This window comes from Coregonus clupeaformis, chromosome 19 (assembly GCF_020615455.1).
Source record: "Coregonus clupeaformis isolate EN_2021a chromosome 19, ASM2061545v1, whole genome shotgun sequence".
In the NCBI taxonomy this organism is placed as follows: domain Eukaryota; kingdom Metazoa; phylum Chordata; class Actinopteri; order Salmoniformes; family Salmonidae; genus Coregonus; species Coregonus clupeaformis.
Genome location: NC_059210.1, coordinates 52,465,602 through 52,488,582, shown reverse-complemented (window position 1 = coordinate 52,488,582; position 22,981 = coordinate 52,465,602). Strand labels below are relative to the sequence as shown.

Below are 22,981 nucleotides of genomic sequence, written 5' to 3'. Positions count from 1 at the left end.
AACCCATCTCAAGTGGCCCGCTAATGGATCAGCCATGCCTGGCACGTGCTCTCCTGTCCCTTCTCTCACATACACACACACACACACTCATTATCACGCAGCAAGTCATTTGTCTCCTTAGCAACGTGGCCGTCACGCGTCGGTTGTCGGCGGCAACAGGAGAAAGGAAGACAAGCATAGAGAGGGGCCTCTGAACTCATGCTCTATAGAGAGGCCAAAGGTCAACGTGTCCCTGTGGGGCACACATACAACATCACACACACACACACACACACACACACACACACACACACACACACACACACACACACACACGCATAGTCTCTCTCTCTCTCTCTCTCTCTCTCTCTCTCTCACACACACACACACACTCCTCTGAGTCAGTCAGTTTTTACCTAGGTGAGTCAAGTGGAAGGCAGCACATCCTGTGCTACAGTACATTTAGTACAGTCTCCAGCAGAGATGGATGAATTGAACAACCTTGGTGCTCTTTCTCAAGACAGTGATTAACACAATCACGTGCTGCTTGCTTTTCTTAGTTTGATAGCAGTGTAGTGGACTACAGGTCACTAGGGTTGATTATGGAAGTGGATTGGTCAAAAAACGTGAATGCTTCCTCAGGTGAGGTGTGTGCATGCACGTGTACCCTTAGGGGTGGTGCTATGTCAGAGTGACTAGCCAAATAAAGATAGGAAAGTTGAAATGTAAAAGGTTAGGTAAGGGTTATGGTTAAGGTTCGGGTTTAGGGTTTAGGGTAGGGACGTCCCAAAGATTCTGAATAGCACTAACCAATGAACAAATGCCCTACAGAGGGCACCTGAACCTGACATACTTTAGAGTATAATCATGGTTCATTAACTAGTCATCCCTCTGAGCAGGTTGTGAGTGTGTGTCCCTATAACTCCCCTTTATCGGTCTGTGCCTCTCTGATTCTCTCTCTCTCTCTCTCTCTCTCTCTCTCTCTCTCTCTAATATACACACTCACTCTCTCTTTCTCTCTGTGTTGCAGTGCAGTGCAGATTCCCCTGCTAGACTCAGTGCTGCAGGCAGGAGAAACCGTACACAACTCCTCTCAAACTCAAGCCTAAAATGGTTGTTCCCCTAGTCACTATCATGCTGAGTCATGTGCTTTGTCCATGTTCTGTTGTGTGCCTGGTGGAAAAGCTTCACAGCGATATGGCGACAGGCAACCACTGGAGAGCCACTGCGAGTGGTGTAGTGTGAGACTAAGTGAGGTGTCAGAATGGTTCAGTGAAGCAATACTGAACCCCTGACTCACCCTAATATACTGTACGCTGTTATTGTTTTGGCAAGTGATTGTGCCCAAGTTAATTTTTACACTGTGGGGTTATGTTGAGAAAGACTTGTTATGTCAGAGGTAGGCTGTGATTATTTATTTTAGGCCATACACACAGCTCAAAGGTTAGTCTGTGGAATGTACGCCTTTTTAAACAGTGTTTTTCAGCCAAACTGGCAACAAGAGCTTACAAAACATCAGCTGATTGCGATCTATCTGTCTCACTGAACCTTATCTTATCTCACACACACACATACAAATCCACACACAAGCACACGCACATGTCGGCGCATAAGCACACACCCGCACATAAGCAAGAATGTAATCAACACACATCCACACACAAGCACACGCAAAAGACACACACACACAGACACGCACACAAAGGAAAACCAACACGTACACACAGATATTGGCACAGACACACGTACACAACTTACGCCTGTTATATAATGGGCCCTGTTCTCCTTTTCAAATCCTAGTCAATTGTTGATCTGCATCTGCAATTACAACAGTGCTATATTCCTACTCATTTTACTCACTGCTTCACTTGAAACACAATGGTTATGTGTTTGAGCTTGTGGAGGCTGATCTGGATTCAGTTTCTTTGAGGAGACGTACTGTACAGCTTACTGCAGTACCCAGCCATCTGATCTGGAGTCAGTTTGTCTGAGCAGCTCTCTCTACAGTTTACTGCAGTGGCTGGCTGTGAGACACCAGGCCTGTCTCCCAGCTCACACTCCTCTTAAGTGAGGAACTTGAACCAGTTCCCACCAATGATTTATGTATTCACTAGATGACTGACAGGGGATGCTGTTTTGAAGCCACGGCGCCTCCATCTTGGCACTTCCCCACCATTATAAATAATGTTTAGGAAGCTATAGAAATGCGAGAGCATGCGCATACCGATAGGATGGTTGGGGAATGAATAGGTCAATTTTTTACTGACAAAACTGTGATTAAATGTAGAAGCCAGACAACAGTTGAAATTAAGCCTCTAAAATCGCTAGATCAATATATCCCCAAGCAACTGGGAGAGAGTGAGCGGTCAGTTATGTACAGCAGCGAACCAATCAGTTGATAAAGCGGCGCAGTGACATGAATCCAACAACCAATGGCTTCCCTCAGAGGAAAAGACAAGGAGCAACTTGGAGATGCAAACGAGAGTCATGAACAGCTAAAGGATATCCAGGAAAACATACACTATATATACAAAAGTATGTGGACACCCCTTCAAATTAATGAATTCGGCTATTTTAGCCACACCCGTTGCTGACAGGTGTATAAAATCGAGCACACAGCCACGAAATCTCCATAGACAAACATTGGCAGTAGAGTTCAGTGACTGTCAATGTGGCACCGTCATACGATGCCACCTTTCCAACAAGTCAGTTCGTCAAATTTCTGCCCTGCTAGAGCTGCCCCGGTCAACTGTAAGTGCTGTTATTGTGAAATGCTCTCAATGCACACCAAAACCAACAAACTGCTACAATATGTTGTTAAAAAAGTAGATTTGTTCGAAAAGAAAGTAGAGTCTAATGTGTCAGACATGCACATACAAAGAGTGCGCATAAACGAACAAGACAACAAAATTAGCCTCCAGGAAACAAAGTTACAAACTTTAGAAGATGAATTGGACCAGCAGCAAAACAGAATGAGATTAAACAACATGAGAATATTGTCCATACCAGAAGATGAGGAAAAAGGGGACCTTTCCCCGCTAAGTGTTCAAGCTGATATTGGAGGAACTTGACGTGGATATATCACTAAAGGATCTGGAACGATGCCATAGGATCGGCGTGAAACAGAAGAACACTAAATACCCTTGCGTGGTAATCTTCTAATCAAATTTTATTTGTCACATACACGTGTTTAGCAGATATTATTGCGGGTGTAGCGAAATGCTTGTGTTTCTAGCTCCGACAGTGCAGTAATATCTAACAAGTAATATCTAACAATTGGGCTCCCGAGTGGCGCAGCGGTCTAAGGCACTGCATCTCAGTGCTTGAGGCGTCACTACAGACCCCCTGGTTCGATTCCAGGCTGTATCACAACCGGCCGTGATTGGGAGTCCCATAGGGCGTTGTCCGGGTTTGGCCGATGTAGGCAGTCATTGTAAATAAGAATTTGTTCTTAACTGACTTGCCTAGTTAAATACAGGTTAAATAAAATAAATAAAATTACACAACATATACCCAATACACACAATCTAAGTAAGGAATGGAATTAAGAATATATACACTACCAGTCAAAAGTTTGGACACACCTACTCATTCAAGTTTTTTTTTTTCTTTTTCATTTTTTACATTGTAGAATAATAGTGAAGACATCAAAACTATGAAATAACACATATGGAATCATGTAGTAACCAAAAAAGTGTTAAACAAATCAGATTCTTCAAATAGCCACCCTTTGCCTTGATGACAGCTTTGCACACTCTTGGCATTTTCTCAACCAGCTTCACCTGGAATGCTTTTCCAACAGTCTTGAAGGAGTTCCCACATATTCTGAGCACTTGTTGGCTGCTTTTCCTTCACTCTGTGGTCCAACTCATCCCAAACCATCTCAATTTGGTTGAGGTCGGGGGATTGTGGAGGCATGGTCATCTGATGCAGCACTCCATCACTCTCCTTCTTGGTCAAATAGCCCTTACACAGCCTGGAGGTGTGTTGGGTCATTGTGTAATGTATACAATAACTATGTATTTATACTATGACTATCCCATTTCATGGAATGCCCACCACCCTCATACGACATGTCTGCTAAAATGTTTTAACTGGTTCTTCAGTGACAGATGGAACAGACAATGTTAACTTTAGATTTTATACAAGTAAAGACCAACAAAATCCAACTTATTACATGGAATGTACACATGCTCCATGATGGGGGGAGCATATGGTTCTTGAACACTTAGAGATTGTCAGCAGATGTGGTTTTCCTGCAAGAGTTACATTTCAAAATATATACGGTGGGTCTGGGCAGGGGTGATGTTGTGGATGTTTTTATGTGTCTGTATGTTGTCGTGGATGTTTTGTATTGTAAAAAATATATATATATTTATATGGCATTTGTTTTTGCCACGTTTATTCTATTACAGACACCTTAATGTATACTTTTAAATGATAAGTGAGCTAAACATTAAACAAAAATGAAAAAATATATATAAACATTTTCCTTAATAATTTTAACAAAGTTCTAATGTTACTGTCCCCACTACAACAACAAAATACATAAATACATGTAATTTGGTCCTTGAAACATTTAATTGAAATACAGTAGAATTCCATTCATTGCTATGGAGGACTGCTTCTGGGGTGTGCCAATATGGCCAACCGGTGGTTTCAAGCCCTCTCATTGGCCAATACATAGCATCAGCAATTCAGGGTTTATATACGACATTGGTTCTCACTCCCCATCCCACCTTCCTCTCTTTCACATTCTGTTCCTGGCTCCCTCTGTCTGTCTGTCTGTCTGTCAGCCTGTCTCTGTCTTCATATATCATTTTTTTCCCTTGCCCTCCCTCTCACACTTTTCCTCTCCTCTCTTTGGGTTTCCCCCTTTCTCTCCCCTCCCCTCCCCTCATCACCTTAACCTTCACTTTTCCCTCCTCTTATCATTGTTTCTTAACTTCTCCCCCTAACTTCTCCCCTGTCTCTGTCTATCTCCTCATTTGAATTCCACGCTGTCACAGTCACTAGCCCATTTAAGCTTAATATCCTTGTCATCTATCGCCCTCCAGGTTCCCTTGGAGAGTTCATCAATGAGCTTGACGCCTTGATAAGTTCCTTTCCTGAGGATGGCTCACCCTTCACAGTTTTGGGGGATTTCAACCTCCCCACGTCTACATTTGACTCATTTCTCTCGGCCTCCTTCTTTCCACTCCTCTCCTCTTTTGACCTCACCCTCTCACCATCCCCCCCCACTCACAAGGCAGGCAATACGCTTGACTTCATCTTTACTAGATGTTGCTCTTCTACTAATCTCACTGCAACTCCCCTCCATGTCTCCGACCACTACTTTGTATCCTTTTCTCTCTCGCTCTCCTCCAACACTACTCACTCTGCCCCTACACAGATGGTAACGCGCGCCGCAACCTTCGTCTCTCTCTCCCACTACTCTCTCCTCTTCCATCCTATCATCTCTTCCCTCTGCTCAATCCTTCTCCCTCCAATCTCCTGATTCTGCCTCCTCAACCCTCCTCTCCTCCCTTTCTGCATCCTTTGACTCCCTGTGTCCCCTATCCTCCCGGCCGGCTCGGTCCTCCCCTCCAGCTCTGTGGCTTGATGACTCATTGCGAGCTCACAGAACAGAGCTCCGGGCAGCTGAGCGGAAATGGAAGAAAACTAAACTCCCTGCCGACCTGGCATCTTTCACTCCCTCCTCTCTACATTTTCTTCATCTGTTTCTGCTGCTAAGGCCACTTTCTACCACTCTAAATTCCAAGCATCTGCCTCTAACCCTAGGGAAGCTCTTTGCCACATTCTCCTCACTGCTGAATCCTCCCCCCCTCCCTCTCTGTGGATGACTTTGTCAACCACTTTGAAAAGAAGGTTGACGACATCCGATCCTCGTTTGTTAAGTCTAATGACACTGCTGGTCCTGCTCACACTGCCCTACCCTATGCTTTGACTTCTTTCTCCCCTCTCTCTCCAGATAAAATCTTGCGACTAGTGACTGCAGGCCGCCCAACAACCTGCCCGCTTGACCCCATCCCCTCCTCTCTTCTCCAGACCATCTCCGGTGACCTTCTCCCCTACCTCACCTCGCTGATCAACTCATCCTTGACCGCTGGCCATGTCCCTTCCGTCTTCAAGAGAGCGAGAGTTGCACCCCTTCTCAAAAAACCAACACTCGATCCCACTGATGTCAACAACTACAGACCAGTATCCCTTCTTTCTTTTCTTTCCAAAACTATTGAGCGTGCCGTCTTTAGCCAACTCTCTTGCTATCCCTCTCAGAATGACCTTCTTGATCCAAACCAGTCAGGTTTCAGGACTGGTCATTCAACTGAGACTGCTCTTCTCTGTGTCACGGAGGCTCTCCGCACTGCTAAAGCTAACTCTCTCTCCTCTGCTCTTGTCCTTTTAGACCTGTCTGCTGCCTTTGATACAGTGAACCATCAGATCCTCCTCTCCACCCTCTCCGAGCTGGGCATCTCCGGCGCGGCTCACTCCTGGATTGCGTCCTACCTGACCGGTCGCTTCTACCAAGTGGCGTGGCGAGAAGCTGTCTCCGCACCACGTGCTCTCACCACTGGTGTCCCCCAGGGCTCAGTTCTAGGCCCTCTCCTTTTCTCCCTATACACCAAGTCACTTGGCTCTGTCATATCCTCACATGGCCTCTCCTATCATTGCTACGCTGACGATACACAACTAATCTTCTCCTTTCCCCTTCTGATAACCAGGTGGCGAATCGCATCTCTGCATGTCTGGCCGACATATCAGTATGGATGACGGATCACCACCTCAAGCTGAACCCTGGCAAGACGGAGCTGCTCTTCCTCCCGGGGAAGGACTGCCCGTTCCATGATCTCGCCATCACGGTTGACAACTCCGTTGTGTCCTCCTCCCAGAGTGCGAAGAGCCTTGGCGTGACCCTGGACAACACCCTGTCGTTCTCCGCTAACATCAAGGCGGTGACCCGATCCTGCAGGTTCATGCTCTACAACATTCGGAGAGTACGACCCTGCCTTACACAGGAAGCGGCACAGGTCCTAATCCAGGCACTTGTAATCTCCCGTCTGGATTACTGCAACTCGCTGTTGGCTGGGCTCCCTGCCTGTGCCATTAAACCCCTACAACTCATCCAGAATGCCGCAGCCCGTCTGGTGTTCAACCTTCCCAAGTTCTCTCACGTCACCCCCTCCTCCGCACACTCCACTGGCTTCCAGTTGAAGCTCGCATCCGTTACAAGACCATGGTGCTTGCCTATGGAGCAGTGAGGGGAACGGCACCTCCGTACCTTCAGGCTCTGATCAGTCCCTACACCCAGGCGAGGGCATTGCGTTCATCCACCTCTGGCCTGCTGGCTCCCCTTCCTCTGCGGAAGCATAGTTCCCGCTCAGCCCAGTCAAAGCTGTTCGCTGCTCTGGCACCCCAATGGTGGAACAAGCTCCCTCACGACGCCAGGACAGCGGAGTCACTCACCACCTTCCGGAGACATTTGAAACCCCACCTCTTTAAGGAACACCTGGGATAGGATAAAGTAATCCTTCTACCCCCCCCCCCCCAAAAAAAAATAAAATAAAATAAAAAAATAGTATAATTGTAAAGTGGTTATCCCACTGGCTATAGGGTGAATGCACCAATTTGTAGTCGCTCTGGATAAGAGCGTCTGCTAAATGACGTAAATGTGCCCTTGAGCAAGGCACTTAACCCTAATTGCTCCTGTAAGTCGCTCTGGATAAGAGCGTCTGCTAAATGACTAAAATGTAAATGTAAATGTATATTGCTGCTCTCTTACCGTTTCTTACCCTCTCTCTACCTCTGGTTTTAACTTTGAATCTGCTATGTAAATACATGAATATCCCCTCTCTTTCTTCCTCTCTCTCTCTTCCTCCCCCTCTCTCTCCAGGAGAAGAACCTGGACTGGTTCCCCCGGATGCGGGCCATGTCCCTGGTGAGCAGCGAGGGGGACGGTGAGCAGAACGAGATGCGCTCCCTGCAGGAGAAACTGGACAGCACCGTCACACTGGTGTCCCTGCTGTCCTCCCAGCTGTCCGAGCTAAAGGATCAGGTACGGTACTGTCATTGAACAAGGCATTCATTTAGACACTGAACAGGGCCGCACAACTCCAGTGTCGTGTTCATTGTGGCACGCAATGTTTGATGAGCGCTTCTTATTGGATAAGTCCAAATAGTCTTTCCCCGTTTCAGTCCATGTTTGAGTGCTTGGTGCCTTATGAACACAGTCGGTATTCGAGGGCCACCGTCCTGTTGATTTTGTGGGTGTCCCTAGCACTTAACTGATCAATGGATTTCATTGTTTGTTCAGAGTTTAGTCCACACGCTATGGACTTTCTTCATTTGTATCCCTTTAAAAAGTTCAGAACCAAAACCAGCATCCACTGTGGCCCTTGAGGAACATATCTATGCAATCAGCCTTCCACTATCTTTAACTTAGTGTATTATTCAAAGTTACATTTGATTCCAGTACATATTTTTTTAACCAGGGATTGAAATCAACAACCCTGTAGTTTCAATCCTCAACCATACAGCCATCTCTCTCTCCTCTCTGCCCAAGAGGCTCTCAACTCCTTCATGACAACCCAAGGCACAGATCACCATGGGTCTACTCACGCACATCACAATGGCCTATCATTCCTGTCCGTTCACATGCACTTGTCATTTTCTCTGAGGTTATCATGCCTTTATGTACGATGCCATTTCCCTCCCTGACCTTGGGCTGACTAGTCGTGTGCAGCAAGTAGTGTGACAGATCTCATCACTCACCATCACCTGATCATCACAACAACATCACCATCACCTGATCATCACAACAACATCACCATCACCTGATCATCACAACAACATCATCATCACAACAACATCACCATCACCTCATCATCACAACAACATTACCATCACCTGATCATCACAACAACATCACCTGATCATCACAACATCACCTGATCATCACAACAACATCATCATCACAACAACATCACCATCATCTCATCATCACAACAACTTCACCATCACCTGATCATCACAACAGCATCACCATCACCTGATCATCACAACAACATCACCTGATCATCACAACAACATCACCTGATCATTACAACAGCATCACCATCACCTGATCATCACAACAGCATCACCATCACCTGATCATCACAACATCACCATCACCTGATCATCACAACAACATCACCTGATCATCACAACAACATCACCTGATCATCACAACAACATCATCATCACAACAACATCACCATCACCTCATCATCACAACATCACCATCACCTGATCATCACAACATCACCTGATCATCACAACAACATCACCTGATCATTACAACAGCATCACCATCACCTGATCATCACAACAGCATCACCATCACCTGATCATCCTCACAACATCACCATCACCTGATCATCACAATAACATCACCTGATCATCACATCACCTGATCATCACAACAACATCACCTGATCACCATAACAACATCACCTGATCATTACAACAGCATCATCATCACAACAGCATCACCATCACCTGATCATCACAACAACATCACCATCACCTGATCATCACAACAACATCACCTGATCATCACAACAACATCACCTGATCACCATAACAACATCACCTGATCATTACAACAGCATCACCATCACCTGATCATCACAACAGCATCACCATCACCTGATCATCACAACAACATCACCATCACCTGATCATCACAACAACATCACCATCACCTGATCATCACAACAACATCACCATCACCTGATCATCACAACAACATCACCATCACTTGATCATCACAACAACATCACCATCACCTGATCATCACAACAACATCACCATCACCTGATCTTCACAACAACTTCACCATCACCTGATCATCACAACAACATCATCACAACAACATCACCAGATCATCACAACCACATCATCACCATCACCTGCCTCTCCTGCATGTGATCCCAAGGCAGTCACAGGCCTCTCCTTGTGTGTTCCTCTGCTGCCTAGATGTGTGTGTGAACAACAAACATCTGATAGAGAAAATAACAACCTTGGTAAATAGCGAGCTGGAACTCATGGATGTTGTTTGTGAACACAGCCCTCTTATACTCAGAAAGAGAAAACAACTTCATGGTAAAAACAGAGCTGGAACAGGACATGAGTCGTGTTGATGTGGTTCCGAACAATCAAAGTGCTGGTGTTCATGGTATCACAGACAGTACTATGTTTACCTAGGAGGGTTGTTAAGGACTTGCCTCACAAGTCAGACAATTGTTTCTGAAATATTACATAGAGCAGGGCGAATATGGAAGACAGGAAATCGAGGCTATTTGGCCCTTTAAAACAGCAGATTTGGTCACTGATAAGCTCTACAGTAACATGCTATACATGACATCAGAGCTCTGGCTCTGCGCTTCACAGCGCTGTATGGGTTTTGACTGATAGACATTCTGAACTTGAGCACCTCGCGCGACAAGGAGTTGCCCCCATCCCTCCTGCTAATTGGGCAACTTTTGCAAATGTTTTGTTGTCTGAATGAGGGAAATGCTGTGACTGTAGAGGACTTTATGTATTTTGAAAGATGTGTCATTGAGGATTATAATAAATACCGCTTTGATGTCATACAAGCAAGCCAAACAGCAGATGTCCAAATTTGCTCTTCACATATCCTTATCAAAAACTCATGTCATATAACATTTTATTCGTCACATGCTTCATAAACAACAGGTGTAGACTAACAATGAAATGCTTACTTAAGGCCATATACAGTGTCAATGTTTATGGTCACTTATGTTTTGATGTACAGAACATATCCTGGGTTGTTCTGAACAGAATGAGCCTATGTTTGTCTATTGTGAAGAAAATTCGCCACGGAACACACACCTGAATGCACTCATTACTTCTTTCTATGCTCACCAAAATTATGATATGTTTCTCTGAATTGCCTTGTGAAAGCTTAACACTGTAAGATCGTATTTTATAGCTTAGCTAGTCATGTTGGCAATAGAACAAGATGCCGACCTGACCTAAATTGAACATGATGCCCACCTGACCCAGATTGTGATTTATAATGGGCCGTTTTTGGATTGCGTAAACAACAACAGTAATTGTGTAATGGCTTGGATGCAGGGTTGTGCTCCAAACAAAACAACTATTTTGTATTGTGCACACTTTGGAGAGGTGTGTGGCCACTTGGAGAGACCAGTTAGTCCTCTCACTCAAACCCTTTTTTGCCTTATGTTGCACCTACCCCACATTTTCCAGGAATTTTCTTATCATGTTACTGAATGTATTCAGAGTATTTTCAGATTTCATTATCAACAAATGCGGCAAAAAGTACAGTAAATATAAAATGCACATAAAATCAACAGGGTAATGTTTGGATTGTCTTGTCAGGTTAATTGTTGTCCTCAACTTTGGTTTAATAATTTCACCATAATCTCCAAACTGTTCCCTTTCGATTGCTACCATGCTTATGCATTTAATATTTATTCTGTAAGAAACATTTAAATTTAGCCCTCCCTAGGCAAATTCCCACAGTGTTAACGGTTAAGGACAGATGTGTGAAAGCTGAGAGCTGAGCCAGGTCTTCAGTACAAGAGATTACAGATACCGGTACATGGTGTTTATTCTCACCAATGATGAATATCAGGACCCTTGTAATGAACTGTAAACTAAAGACAGTGAAAGGCTATCCTGTAAAATTCGACATCATCTCAAATGGACTCCTTTGGACATTAGACCACATTTCAATTTAGGAACTATCTGACAAATTGTAAAAGATTTAGGCAAACTAATGAAGCCAAGATTTGGTTCTCGGTTCCGAGATTACTGTAGGTGTAACCTGGGCTGACTGACTGTTTTTAGGCAATGTTGCCAGATTTAATTGAAAACTGCCCAAACTGGCAAAGCTGTGTGTAGCGTATATTGAATGTTGTTCTTTCCTTCTTTTCTACCCAGATGACAGAGCAGAGGAAGAATAAACAGATGATGGGCTTCCTGGGGCCTGCTGGGGTCAACAACCACCACATCCCAGCACACTGAGGGGCCTGGGGCCCCCTGATAACAGAGAACACTGCTGGAGGTACAGAAAGGGACCACAAATACGTACACACACACACAAAATGTGCATACAGTACACACACGCACCCACACAATGTTATCAGATTTATGGGGCCAACGGCCACTGGCTCACACGCATACTTTACTCAAACACTGCTTTGTATTCAAAGCAAACAGTGCCTTGTATTCAAAGCAAACAGTGCCTTGTTCTTAGACAGTGTACTGACTCCTCACCCAGCATCACCCTCTCACATAGAACAGTACAGTGATGTGCGCCTTTAGGACAGCACAAGCTGCACAGTCATTCTGATCATCCCATATCAGTCCTGCTGCTCTGAGTGAGCCTCTGAATGAGATGCCAGGTATGCCACACATTGACCAGTGTCACTATGGCAGACTGCCTGCAGACTGGAGGTCATGGGAGATGGTAAAAGGTTAAGTACAGTGGCCTTGTGGGCACCCATGCTCTTCCTTTATTCTCAGTGCACTGTGTCTGTCTGAGACTAAGATGAAGACAGAGACTGGGCTATACGCAGGTCAGGTATTAGTACATTGGGTTGGTATTGTTCAGTTCTTTTTGGACTTTAAAGGGGCTGCTCCTTGTATTACTGATAGGCCCTCTTGTGAAAGGGTGTACGTGTAACTTTAAGGTGAAGTATTTTCTTCCTAGCCTGGTCTCAGATCTGTTTGTGCGGTCTTGCCAACTCCTATGACAATGATAATAGGAGTTGGCAAGGCCGCACAAACAGATGTGGGACCAGGCTATTCTCTTTGGGTATGTTTTAATATGACATGTTAACTTGTGAACATAACTGGAGTATTACATTTTTTTACTTTGGAATAGAAACGGAACATTGATCAACTTACCGCCTGGCTGCCTTGTGGTAACATTGCTTCATCATCTCAATCATAATGACCGTGATAGTCAATGTTCTCAATATCCTGCACTTTAAAAAAATGTTAACATACAACTGGAGAAACGGATTTGCCTGTGATGTTACTTTGCCTTTTTGTTAACACTTTACTTGAACTCATAATGCTTCATACCAGTTTCATTAACATGTCGTAAAGCTTCATAGCATGTGTCAGGTCTCCAGGATATACTATGACAATGTTATGACACATATTTACATGTATTGTGGTATTTAGCCTTATGCTATGAAGCTTCACGGCATGTTTACGACGAGTTCAAGTAAAGTGTTATCGCCTTTTCTCTCAGTGAAGTGTCCTCAATGATAATGCAATCCCTGCACCGCATTACATGACTTTCTACGCATGTTGTACATAATCTATAAATAACATAATGAAAAGAAAATGTATATGAAGATAATCTGATTATCTGTGCGGAATTTACTTGAAATGCATTGAGTCATAAATCCTATATTGGTACAGAATGTAGTCAGGAGGACTGATTGAAAATCATGTGCTTGTGTCCAATACAGTAGATAGTCTTATTAACTCACTCATGTTGATAGAGATGTTTGCTCATACTGTAATCGTGATGTGCATCCCAAATGGCACCCTATTTCTTATGTAGTGGCCTTATTTTGACCAGGGCCCAGACAGCTCAAGTAGGTGCCTCTGGGCCCTGGTAAAAAGTAGGGCACTACATAGGAAATAGGGTGCCATTTGGGACACCACCATGGACATCAACTCATCTCATACTGTAATGATCATTCTCTTAGTTTGTTAGGGGTTCAAGCAGTGAAGCTGTGAGATGCCCTATTGTATTTGTTGGCGTTCATTATTATACGTCTTCTTCCGCCAAGGAAAATTAATAAGTATATTCCTGTGAGATGGTAAAGGCCCATGGGCCCCATACCCTGTCAAGCAATGCCATGTGAATTGGCCTCACGGTGGCGTTATAACAAGCGATTGAAGATGCAAACTTTGAAAGGTCATGTTCCTTACCCCGTTTGAGCTAGAGTCATGAAATTCAGTACATATGTCCCTCTCCTCACAAGGAACAAATTTGCCTCAATGACTCACAAGGTTCGCCATGATGGATTTTCCACAATTGTTTTGATAAACATTTAAAACGCTACTCCTCTGGCATCGAATGACTGATCTGTACGAAACTTGATACATGGCATCTATGGACCAAGGTCTCTCAGAGCAATATTTTCCAGGATAGCATCTCAAACAACAATAAACATTTTAGTGGGCGTGACCTGGCACATAAATGCATATAAATCAGACACAGTTATTTGTATTGTAAAAACTTCATACAAATGTTCCAAACACTGTCAAAACTCAACATATGCAAGCACATTCAGATCGACCACACAGTGGCACTATCAGGGGCACATGATTATATTTCTTGATCTGTTTGACTCAGAGTGATGAAATTTGGCACACACGCTCAGGGATGTGGGTGTAGTTAACTTGTAGAGTATGATTCGGTTTGGCCGCATGGTGGCACTGTTTAACAGGAAAAAACAATCATGCAAGCTCATTGGCTTATAGCAGCGATGTTGTTTGAGCTAGAGTCTTGGAAAATATTGTGTTTAAGACATCCATAGATGCTATATACCAAATTTGTTGCCAATTGGTCAAGCGATTTTCTGTTGTCGTTTTTAACTCTTGTAACTCAGCCATGTAACTCAGTCACATGGAATGCAATGTAATATGTGTGTATAAAACTTGTATGTTTAAAAGTTTTTATGTTATGCAATCACATGACAGTATGAGAGTATGTACGCACTTCAGAGGGGAATGCCCTTTGACACTTTTCTGTAAACAGATACAGTGTGTTTTATGTTGTTCAGATGTTATTGTAATAAATCTATGATAATCTATGACTGGATGTTTTTGCCTTGAGTTGATCACTGTCTCTGTGTATTTAGTCAGCCTTCTAGGGGTTGAAATTAATGTTTGTCTTACCGTTGTGGGCCACCTACACACCCACACACAGTACACACAGTACACACATACAGTTGAAGTCGGAAGTTTACATACACCTTAGCCAAATACATTTAAACTCAGTTTTTCACAATTCCTGACATTTAATCCTAGTACAAATTCCCTGTTTTAGGTCAGTTAGGATCACCACTTTATTTTAAGAATGTGAAATGTCAGAATAATAGTAGAGTGAGTTATTTCAGCTTTTATTTCTTTCATCACATTCCCAGTGGGTCAGAAGTTTACGTACACTCAATTAGTATTTGGTAGCATTGCCTTTAAATTGTTTAACTTGGGTCAAACGTTTCGGGTAGCCTTCCACAAGCTTCCCACAATAAGTTGGGTGAATTTTGGCCCATTCCTCCTGACAGAGCTGGTGTAACTGAGTCAGGTCTGTAGGCCTCCTTGCTTGCACACGCTTTTTCAGTTCTGCCCAAAAATGTTCAATAGGACTGAGGTCAGGGCTTTGTGATGGCCACTCCAATACCTTGACTTTGTTGACCTTAAGCCATTTTGCCACAACTTTGGAAGTATGCTTGGGGTCATTGTCCATTTGGAAGACCCATTTGCGACCAAGCTTTAACTTCCTGACTGATGTCTTGAGATGTTGCTTCAATATATCCACATAATTTTCCTTCCTCATGATGCCATCTATTTTGTGAAGTGCACCAGTCCCTCCTGCAGCAAAGCACCCCCACAGCATGATGCTTCCACCCCGTGCTTCACGGTTGGGATGGTGTTCTTCGGCTTGCAAGCATCCCCCTTTTTCCTCCAAACATAACGATGGTCATTATTGCCAAATAGTTATATTTTTGTTTCATCAGACCAGAGGACATTTCTCCAAAAAATACGATCTTTGTCCCCATGTGCAGTTGCAAACCGTAGTCTGGCTTTTTTATGGCGGTTTTGGAGCAGTGGCTTCTTCCTTGCTGAGTGGCCTTTCAGGTTATGTCGATATTGGACTCGTTTTACTGTGGATATAGATAATTTTGTACCTGTTTCCTCCAGCATCTTCACAAAGTCCTTTGCTGTAGTTCTGGGATTGATTTGCACTTTTCGCACCAAAGTACGTTTATCTCTAGGAGACAGAACGCGTCTCCTTCCTGAGCGGTATGACGGCTGCGTGGTCCCATAGTGTTTATACTTGCGTACTATTGTTTGTACAGATGAACGTGGTACCTTCAGGTGTTTGGAAATTGCTCCCAAGGATGAACCAGACTTGTGGAGGTCTACAAAAAAATTCTGAGGTCTTGGCTAATTTCTTTTGATTTTCCCATGATGTCAAGCAAAGAGGCACCGAGTTTGAAGGTAGTCCATGGAATACATCCACAGGTACACCTCCACTTGACTCAAATGATGTCAATTAGCCTATCAGAAGCTTCTAGAGCCATGACATCATTTTCTGGAATTTTCCAAGCTGTTTATAGTGTATGTAAACTTCTGACCCACTGGAATTGTGATACAGTGAATTATAAGTGTTACACAGTGTCACATTCCACCTCATGGTCAGATCCTGCGGTCATCTGCTATTGATCAACGTTCACAGTTAACATCATGCTTTAATTAGCCCTGATCACACTGCAACTATTCTGCTTCTTCCATCTCATTAACTAGATAAGAACAGCTAGTTAACACACATTAGAAGCCTGATGTTGACTTTGGGTCAGCATTATCATTAGTCATTTTCCTCTTTAGCCTGTTTGGAAAGCTCAAGATGAATGACTAATGGGAATACAGTTGAATCCAAAATTATTGGCACCCTTGTTAAATATGAGCAAAAAAGACTGTATAAAATAAATAATACAAATACTGAGCTATATTGTATGCTAAAAAAAAAATAGGACAGGGCTCATGTCCAGAGATGGACTGGTTATGTTCTGTTAGTGTTGACTCTGGCGGGGCTGTGTTTGCTCACGCCGCCTCTGTGAGTCAGCCGTTAAAAGTAGCTGCACGAGGTGCCATAATAACCCACAGCTGTCACTGAGCAAGGCAGGAAAATTCTCACATTTTTTCTCATATAATTAAAATGGCAGGGCAGATACCGCCATAGTTAATGTACTGCTTTGTACCTGCTTCTGTTGGACATGTCCTAACTGCCAGTGGACTACTGTATTGTACAGTAGCTAGTACTGTAGTGGTGTAAGGTGCTGCTCTGGACCAGAAAGTAGTCTCTCCACTGTCTAGTGCTGCTCATAGTCTGAGTCTGAGAACATACTGATGTAATGTAAATGAGTAACCACTTCCAGGTCAATGTCTCTTACTGTACACTTATGACTCTTATGATTCTGAGGAACTGGCTGGAATTAGAATGACTCTTAGAATTCTTAGTCTCTGATATGTCTATGACAGGGTTCAATAGTAGTGGATTGGGCCAGGTGCACTGTATTTCCGTTGTCCATTCTACAGTGAACATTCTACACGTTTTGTGCATGAGAACAACACGATGTGTGCACGTGAGCTGTGTGTGTTGCTAATGTTCACAACCTTAGACACAATTGGACACCGGCCATCTTTGAATCTCTCGACACTGGCAGTCCCCGCCCAAAGTCACATGTTGTTCCGTCAGGGTGAACTCGGACCCACCCAATATTAGTAGGACAATAAACAGGACGTTATGCCACAAACACCTCTGGGACTGAGTCACGCTAATGATTGGATGTTGGGTTTATTGAATGGTTGTTGGAAGCAGGTGTTTTAGATGTTGCAGTGTGACAAAATAAAAAGTATTTTCAAATGCTATGTTGAGCAACTGGAGATTTTGTTGTTTGTTCTTGTTTTCAAATAATGTTGACAGGTTATTTTGACCATTTGAGATATGCCAGGTGCATGTGGCCATTACTGAAGTGAAGCGTCTCAATAACAGAATTGTATCAGAGTCACACATTGGTGATTTAGCTTGTTTTCATTTAATTTTAGAGTTACTTGAAAGTGTTCTGCTCCCACTGTAAGTGAAGGTTGATCCAATAAAGTAATTGATCACCTCATTGATCTCCTACAATCATCTCCCCTCTCAAAGGCTCTGAAGAAATGTACAGGACACCAGATCAGATATCTGTTTTTACCCCTCACAGATCTATGGCAATTTCAAGCAGGTGTTTGTGTTTTCAAAGGAAGAAAAACAGATTTTGTGAGAGGGAAAGACATCTTTACTGCCAGTTGTATAAATACACTTCCCTCGTGATGGGCTGCATGTTACTTCCTATGTCATGCTGTGGGGATGATGAGGCGGTATGGTCACATGGTAGTTCATACACCCTCGGGCCAATCATAAACACCACAAACATCAGGGCTGTTTTCATTAGGGCACACCATAACAAAATGAGAAAACGATGTAGTCCCTCCCGGTTTCAGTTTGTTTTCATCCGTTTGGTGTCTAATGAACAAGGCCCAGGCCTTCTAATGCCATCTAACTTTCTCACTTAATCTGATAACACGCTGCTGTAGTGTATTTTTGCAGTCCAAAATGTCTGGTGGTGTCACGTTTTTCCCTTGGAGGGGTATGGTGAGAGACACAGACCCCTTATCCCTTCCAGTGATGGAATGAAAAGACTCCGGCTCAGATAGTTATTATGCTTCCCTCGACAGCTGTCTGCTGTCTTCAGTGATAGCTAGGTGTGGTACTGTAGCTCCAAGGCAAAACGCATTTATTCATTCACATATTTTTCACAGACAGTATTTCAGAATTGAGTTAAGAAACAGTAGAAGTAGGATTGCATGTGACACACATAATAAAACTGGGATTCAAGGACTTAAAAGTCAACGCCATTTATTCAAAGTAAATGTGTCTAAGCTAAAAGGCATAGAAAATGTACAAATGAACATTGGCAGTAGTTCTTTCTTTAATGTGCATGTAAATTACTTTAAAACACTCACCACTTAAATCCCCAGTAATAAGGCATCTATTGAAGATTAAACAGATTTCTCTGTTTTCAAACCTTTCTCTTCATGTATTATGTACAAAGAGTTGACCATAGTATCTGTATTGTACAGTAATTACCATATTACCACCCACCACTAGTTAACGCGAATGCCTCACATTTCTCTTTCTCATTCTGCTCTAGTCTCCGGTTGTGTCGTGTGATTTATGAACCACAAAAGTTTATTTTGCATAAGGCAAATCTCTCTCAACTTGAGACAACTGATTTAGCGTACTGTCTTCACTATTGAAGGGAGTGGGACACTGTCCTGCTGAATTAGCCAATGAGCCATGTAAACAGAATTTCCCTCTTCGGATGGCGCAGTCCAGCTGTCCGTTCGAGTACCCCTTTGGTAGTTTGGCATCTTTTATTCATCTATTAGAAATATCTCATGTAGCATTGACAACTACGAGTACAACGTAATCCACACAGTATATAGAAGTTGTTCAAAAAGCCATTATAGAAAACGTCAACCACCGCAAAATGTAAATATGATTTTTTTTTTTTTTTCACCTTTATTTAACCAGGTAAGCCAGTTGAGAACAGGTTCTCATTTACAACTGCGACCTGGCCAAGATAAAGCAAAGCAGTGCAATAAAAACAACACAGAGTTACATATGGGGTAAAAAACATAAAGTCAAAAATACAACAGAAAATATATATACAGTGTGTGCAAATGTAGCAAGTTATGGAGGTAAGGCAATAAATAGGCTATAGTGCAAAATAATTACAATAGTATTAACACTGGAATGCTAGATGTGCAAGAGATTATGTGCAAATAGAGATACTGGGGTGCAAAAGAGCAAAATAAATAACAATATAGGGATGAGGTAGTTGGGTGGGCTAATTTCAGATGGGCTGTGTACAGGTGCAGTGATCGGTAAGGTGCTCTGACAACTGATGCTTAAAGTTAGTGAGGGAGATAAGTGTCTCCAGCTTCAGAGATTTTTGCAATTCGTTCCAGTCATTGGCAGCAGAGAACTGGAAGGAATGGCGGCCAAAGGAGGTGTTGGCTTTGGGAATGACCAGTGAGATATACCTGCTGGAGCGCAGACTACGGGTGGGTGCTGCTATGGTGACCAATGAGCTAAGATAAGGCGGGGATTTGCCTAGCAGTGATTTATAGATGGCCTGGAGCCAGTGGGTTTGACGACGAACATGTAGTGAGGACCAGCCAACAAGAGCGTACAGGTCACAGTGGTGGGTAGTGTATGGGGCTTTGGAGACAAAACGGATGGCACTGTGATAGACTACATCCAATTTGCTGAGTAGAGTGTTGGAGGCTATTTTGTAAATGACATCGCCGAAGTCAAGGATCGGTAGGATAGTCAGTTTTACGAGGGCATGTTTGGCAGCATGAGTGAAGGAGGCTTTGTTGCGAAATAGGAAGCCGATTCTAGATTTAACTTTGGATTGGAGATTCTTTATGTGAGTCTGGAAGTTGAGTTTACGGTCTAACCAGACACCTAGGTATTTGTAGTTGTCCACATACTCTAGGTCAGACCCGACGAGAGTGGTGATTCTAGTCGGGTGGGCGGGTGCTAGCAGCGTTCGATTGAAAAGCATGCATTTAGTTTTACTAGTGTTTAAGAGCAGTTGGAGGCTACTGAAGGATTGTTGTATGGCATTGAAGCTCGTTTGGAGGTTTGTTAACACAGTGTCCAATGAAGGGCCAGATGTATACAAAATGGTGTCGTCTGCGTAGAGGTGGATCTGAGAGTCACCAGCAGCAAGAGCGACATCATTGATATACACGGAGAAAAGTGTCGGCCCAAGAATTGAACCCTGTGGCACCCCCATAGAGACTGCCATAGGTCCAGACAACAGGCCCTCCGATTTGACACACTGAACTCTATCTGAGAAGTAGTTGGTGAACCAGGCGAGGCAGTCATTTGAGAAACCAATGCTATTTAGTCTGCCAATAAGAATGTGGTGGTTGACAGAGTCGAAAGCCTTGGCCAGGTCGATGAAGACGGCTGCACAGTACTGTCTATTATCAATCGCGGTTATAATATCGTTTAGGACCTTGAGCGTGGCTGAAGTGCACCCATGACCAGCTCGGAAACCGGATTGCATAGCGGAGAAGGTACGGTGGTATTCGAAATGGTCGGTGATCTGTTTGTTAACTTGGCTTTCAAAAACTTTCGAAAGGCAGGGCAGGATGGATATAGGTCTGTAGCAGTTTGGATCTAGAGTGTCACCCCCTTTGAAGAGGGGGATGACCGCGGCAGCTTTCCAATCTCTGGGGATCTCAGACGTTATGAAAGAGAGGTTGAACAGACTAGTAATAGGGGGTTGCGACAATTTCGCGGCTAGTTTTAGAAAGAAAGGGTCCAGATTGTCTAGCCCAGCTGATTTGTAGGGGGTCCAGATTTTGCAGCGCTTTCAAAACATCAGCTGTCTGAATTTGTGTGAAGGAGAAGCGGGGGGCATGGGCAAGTTGCAGCAGAGGGTGCAGAGTTGGTGGCCGGGGTAGTGGTAGCCAGATGGAAAGCATGGCCAGCTGTAGCAAAATGCTTGTTGAAATTCTCGATTATTGTAGATTTATCGGTGGTGATAGTGTTTCCTAGCCTCAGTGCAGTGGGCAGCTGGGAGGAAGTGCTCTTATTCTCCATGGACTTTACAGTGTCCCAAAACTTTTTGGAGTTAGTGCTACAGGATGCAAATTTCTGTTTGAAAAAGTTAGCCTTTGCTTTCCTGACTGCTTGTGTATATTGGTTCCTAACTTCCCTGAAAAGTTGCATATCGCGGGGGCTATTTGATGCTAATGCTGTACGCCACAGGATGTTTTTGTGCTGGTCAAGGGCAGTCAAGTCTGAGGAGAACCAGGGGCTATATCGGTTCTTAGTTCTGTATTTTTTGAATGGGGCATGTTTATTTAAGATTGAGAGGAAATTACTTTTAAGGAACAACCAGGCATCCTCTACTGACGGAATGAGATCTATATCCATCCAGGATACCTGGGCCAGGTCAATTAGGAAGGCCTGCTCGCTAAAGTGTTTTAGGGAGCGTTTGACAGTGATGAGGGGTGGTCTTTGACCGCGGACCCGTTACGGACGCAGGCAATAAGGCAGTGATCGCTGAGATCCTGGTTGAAGACAGCTGAGGTGTATTTAGAGGGTATGTTAGTCAGGATGATATCTATGAGGGTACCCATGTTTACGGATTTAGGGTTGTACCTGGTAGGTTCGTTGATAATTTGCGTGAGGTTGAGGGCATCTAGCTTGGATTGTAGGATGGCTGGGGTATTAAGCATATCCCAATTTAGGTCACCAAGCAGTACAAACTCTGAGGATAAATGGGGGGCAATCAATTCACATATGGTGTCCAGGGCACAGCTGGGGGGCTGAGGGGGGTCTGTAGCAAGCGGCAACAGTGAGAGACTTATTTCTGGAAAGGTGGATCTTTAGAAGTAGAAGCTCAAACTGTTTGGGCACAGACCTGGATAGTATGATAGAGCTCTGCAGGCTATCTCTACAGTAGATTGCAACTCCACCCCCTTTGGCAGTTCTATCTAGACGGAAAATGTTATAGTTGGGGATGGAAATTTCAGAATTTTTGGTGGCCTTCCTGAGCCAGGATTCAGACACTGCTAGAACATCAGGGTTGGCAGAGTGTGCTAACGCAGTGAATAACTCAAACTTAGGAAGTAGACTTCTGATATTTATGTGCAAGAAACCAAGACTTTTGCGATTACAGAAGTCAGCAAATGATAGCGCCTGGGGAGTAGGAGTGATACTGAGGGCTGCAGGGCCTGGGTTAGCCTCTACATCACCAGAGGAACAGAGGAGGACTAGAATAAGGATACGGCTAAAGGCTTTAAGAACTGGTCTTCTAGTGCGTTGGGTACATAGAATAAAGGGGGCAGATTTCCGGGTGTTATAGAAAAGATTCAGGGCATTATGTACAGACAAGGATATGGAAGGATATGAGTAAAGTGGAGGTAAACCTAAGCGTTGGGTAACAATGAAAGAGATGGCATCGCTGGAGGCATCAATTGAGTCGGTCTCCGCGTGTATAGGGGGAGGGGCAAAGGAGCTATCTAAGGCAGGTTTAGCTAGGCTGGGGGGTCTACAGTGAAATAGTACAATTAGAAATATCCGAAACAACAA

At 43.8% G+C, this 22,981-nt stretch overlaps 1 protein-coding gene across 1 annotated transcript in view; it reads left to right on the top strand.

Annotated features, from left to right (window-relative positions):
* Nucleotides 1-14,849, top strand: part of LOC121532247 (inositol 1,4,5-trisphosphate receptor type 2-like) — a 149,846-nt gene extending 134,997 nt beyond the window's left edge. Inside the window, exons 56-57 of the mRNA XM_041838078.1 lie at nt 7,871-8,032; nt 11,950-14,849. Of these exons, the coding sequence (XP_041694012.1) occupies nt 7,871-8,032; nt 11,950-12,033 (246 nt within the window). The 3' untranslated portion in view covers nt 12,034-14,849. The remainder of the gene's footprint in view (nt 1-7,870; nt 8,033-11,949) is intronic.
* The last annotated feature ends 8,132 nt before the right edge of the window (nt 14,850-22,981 follow it).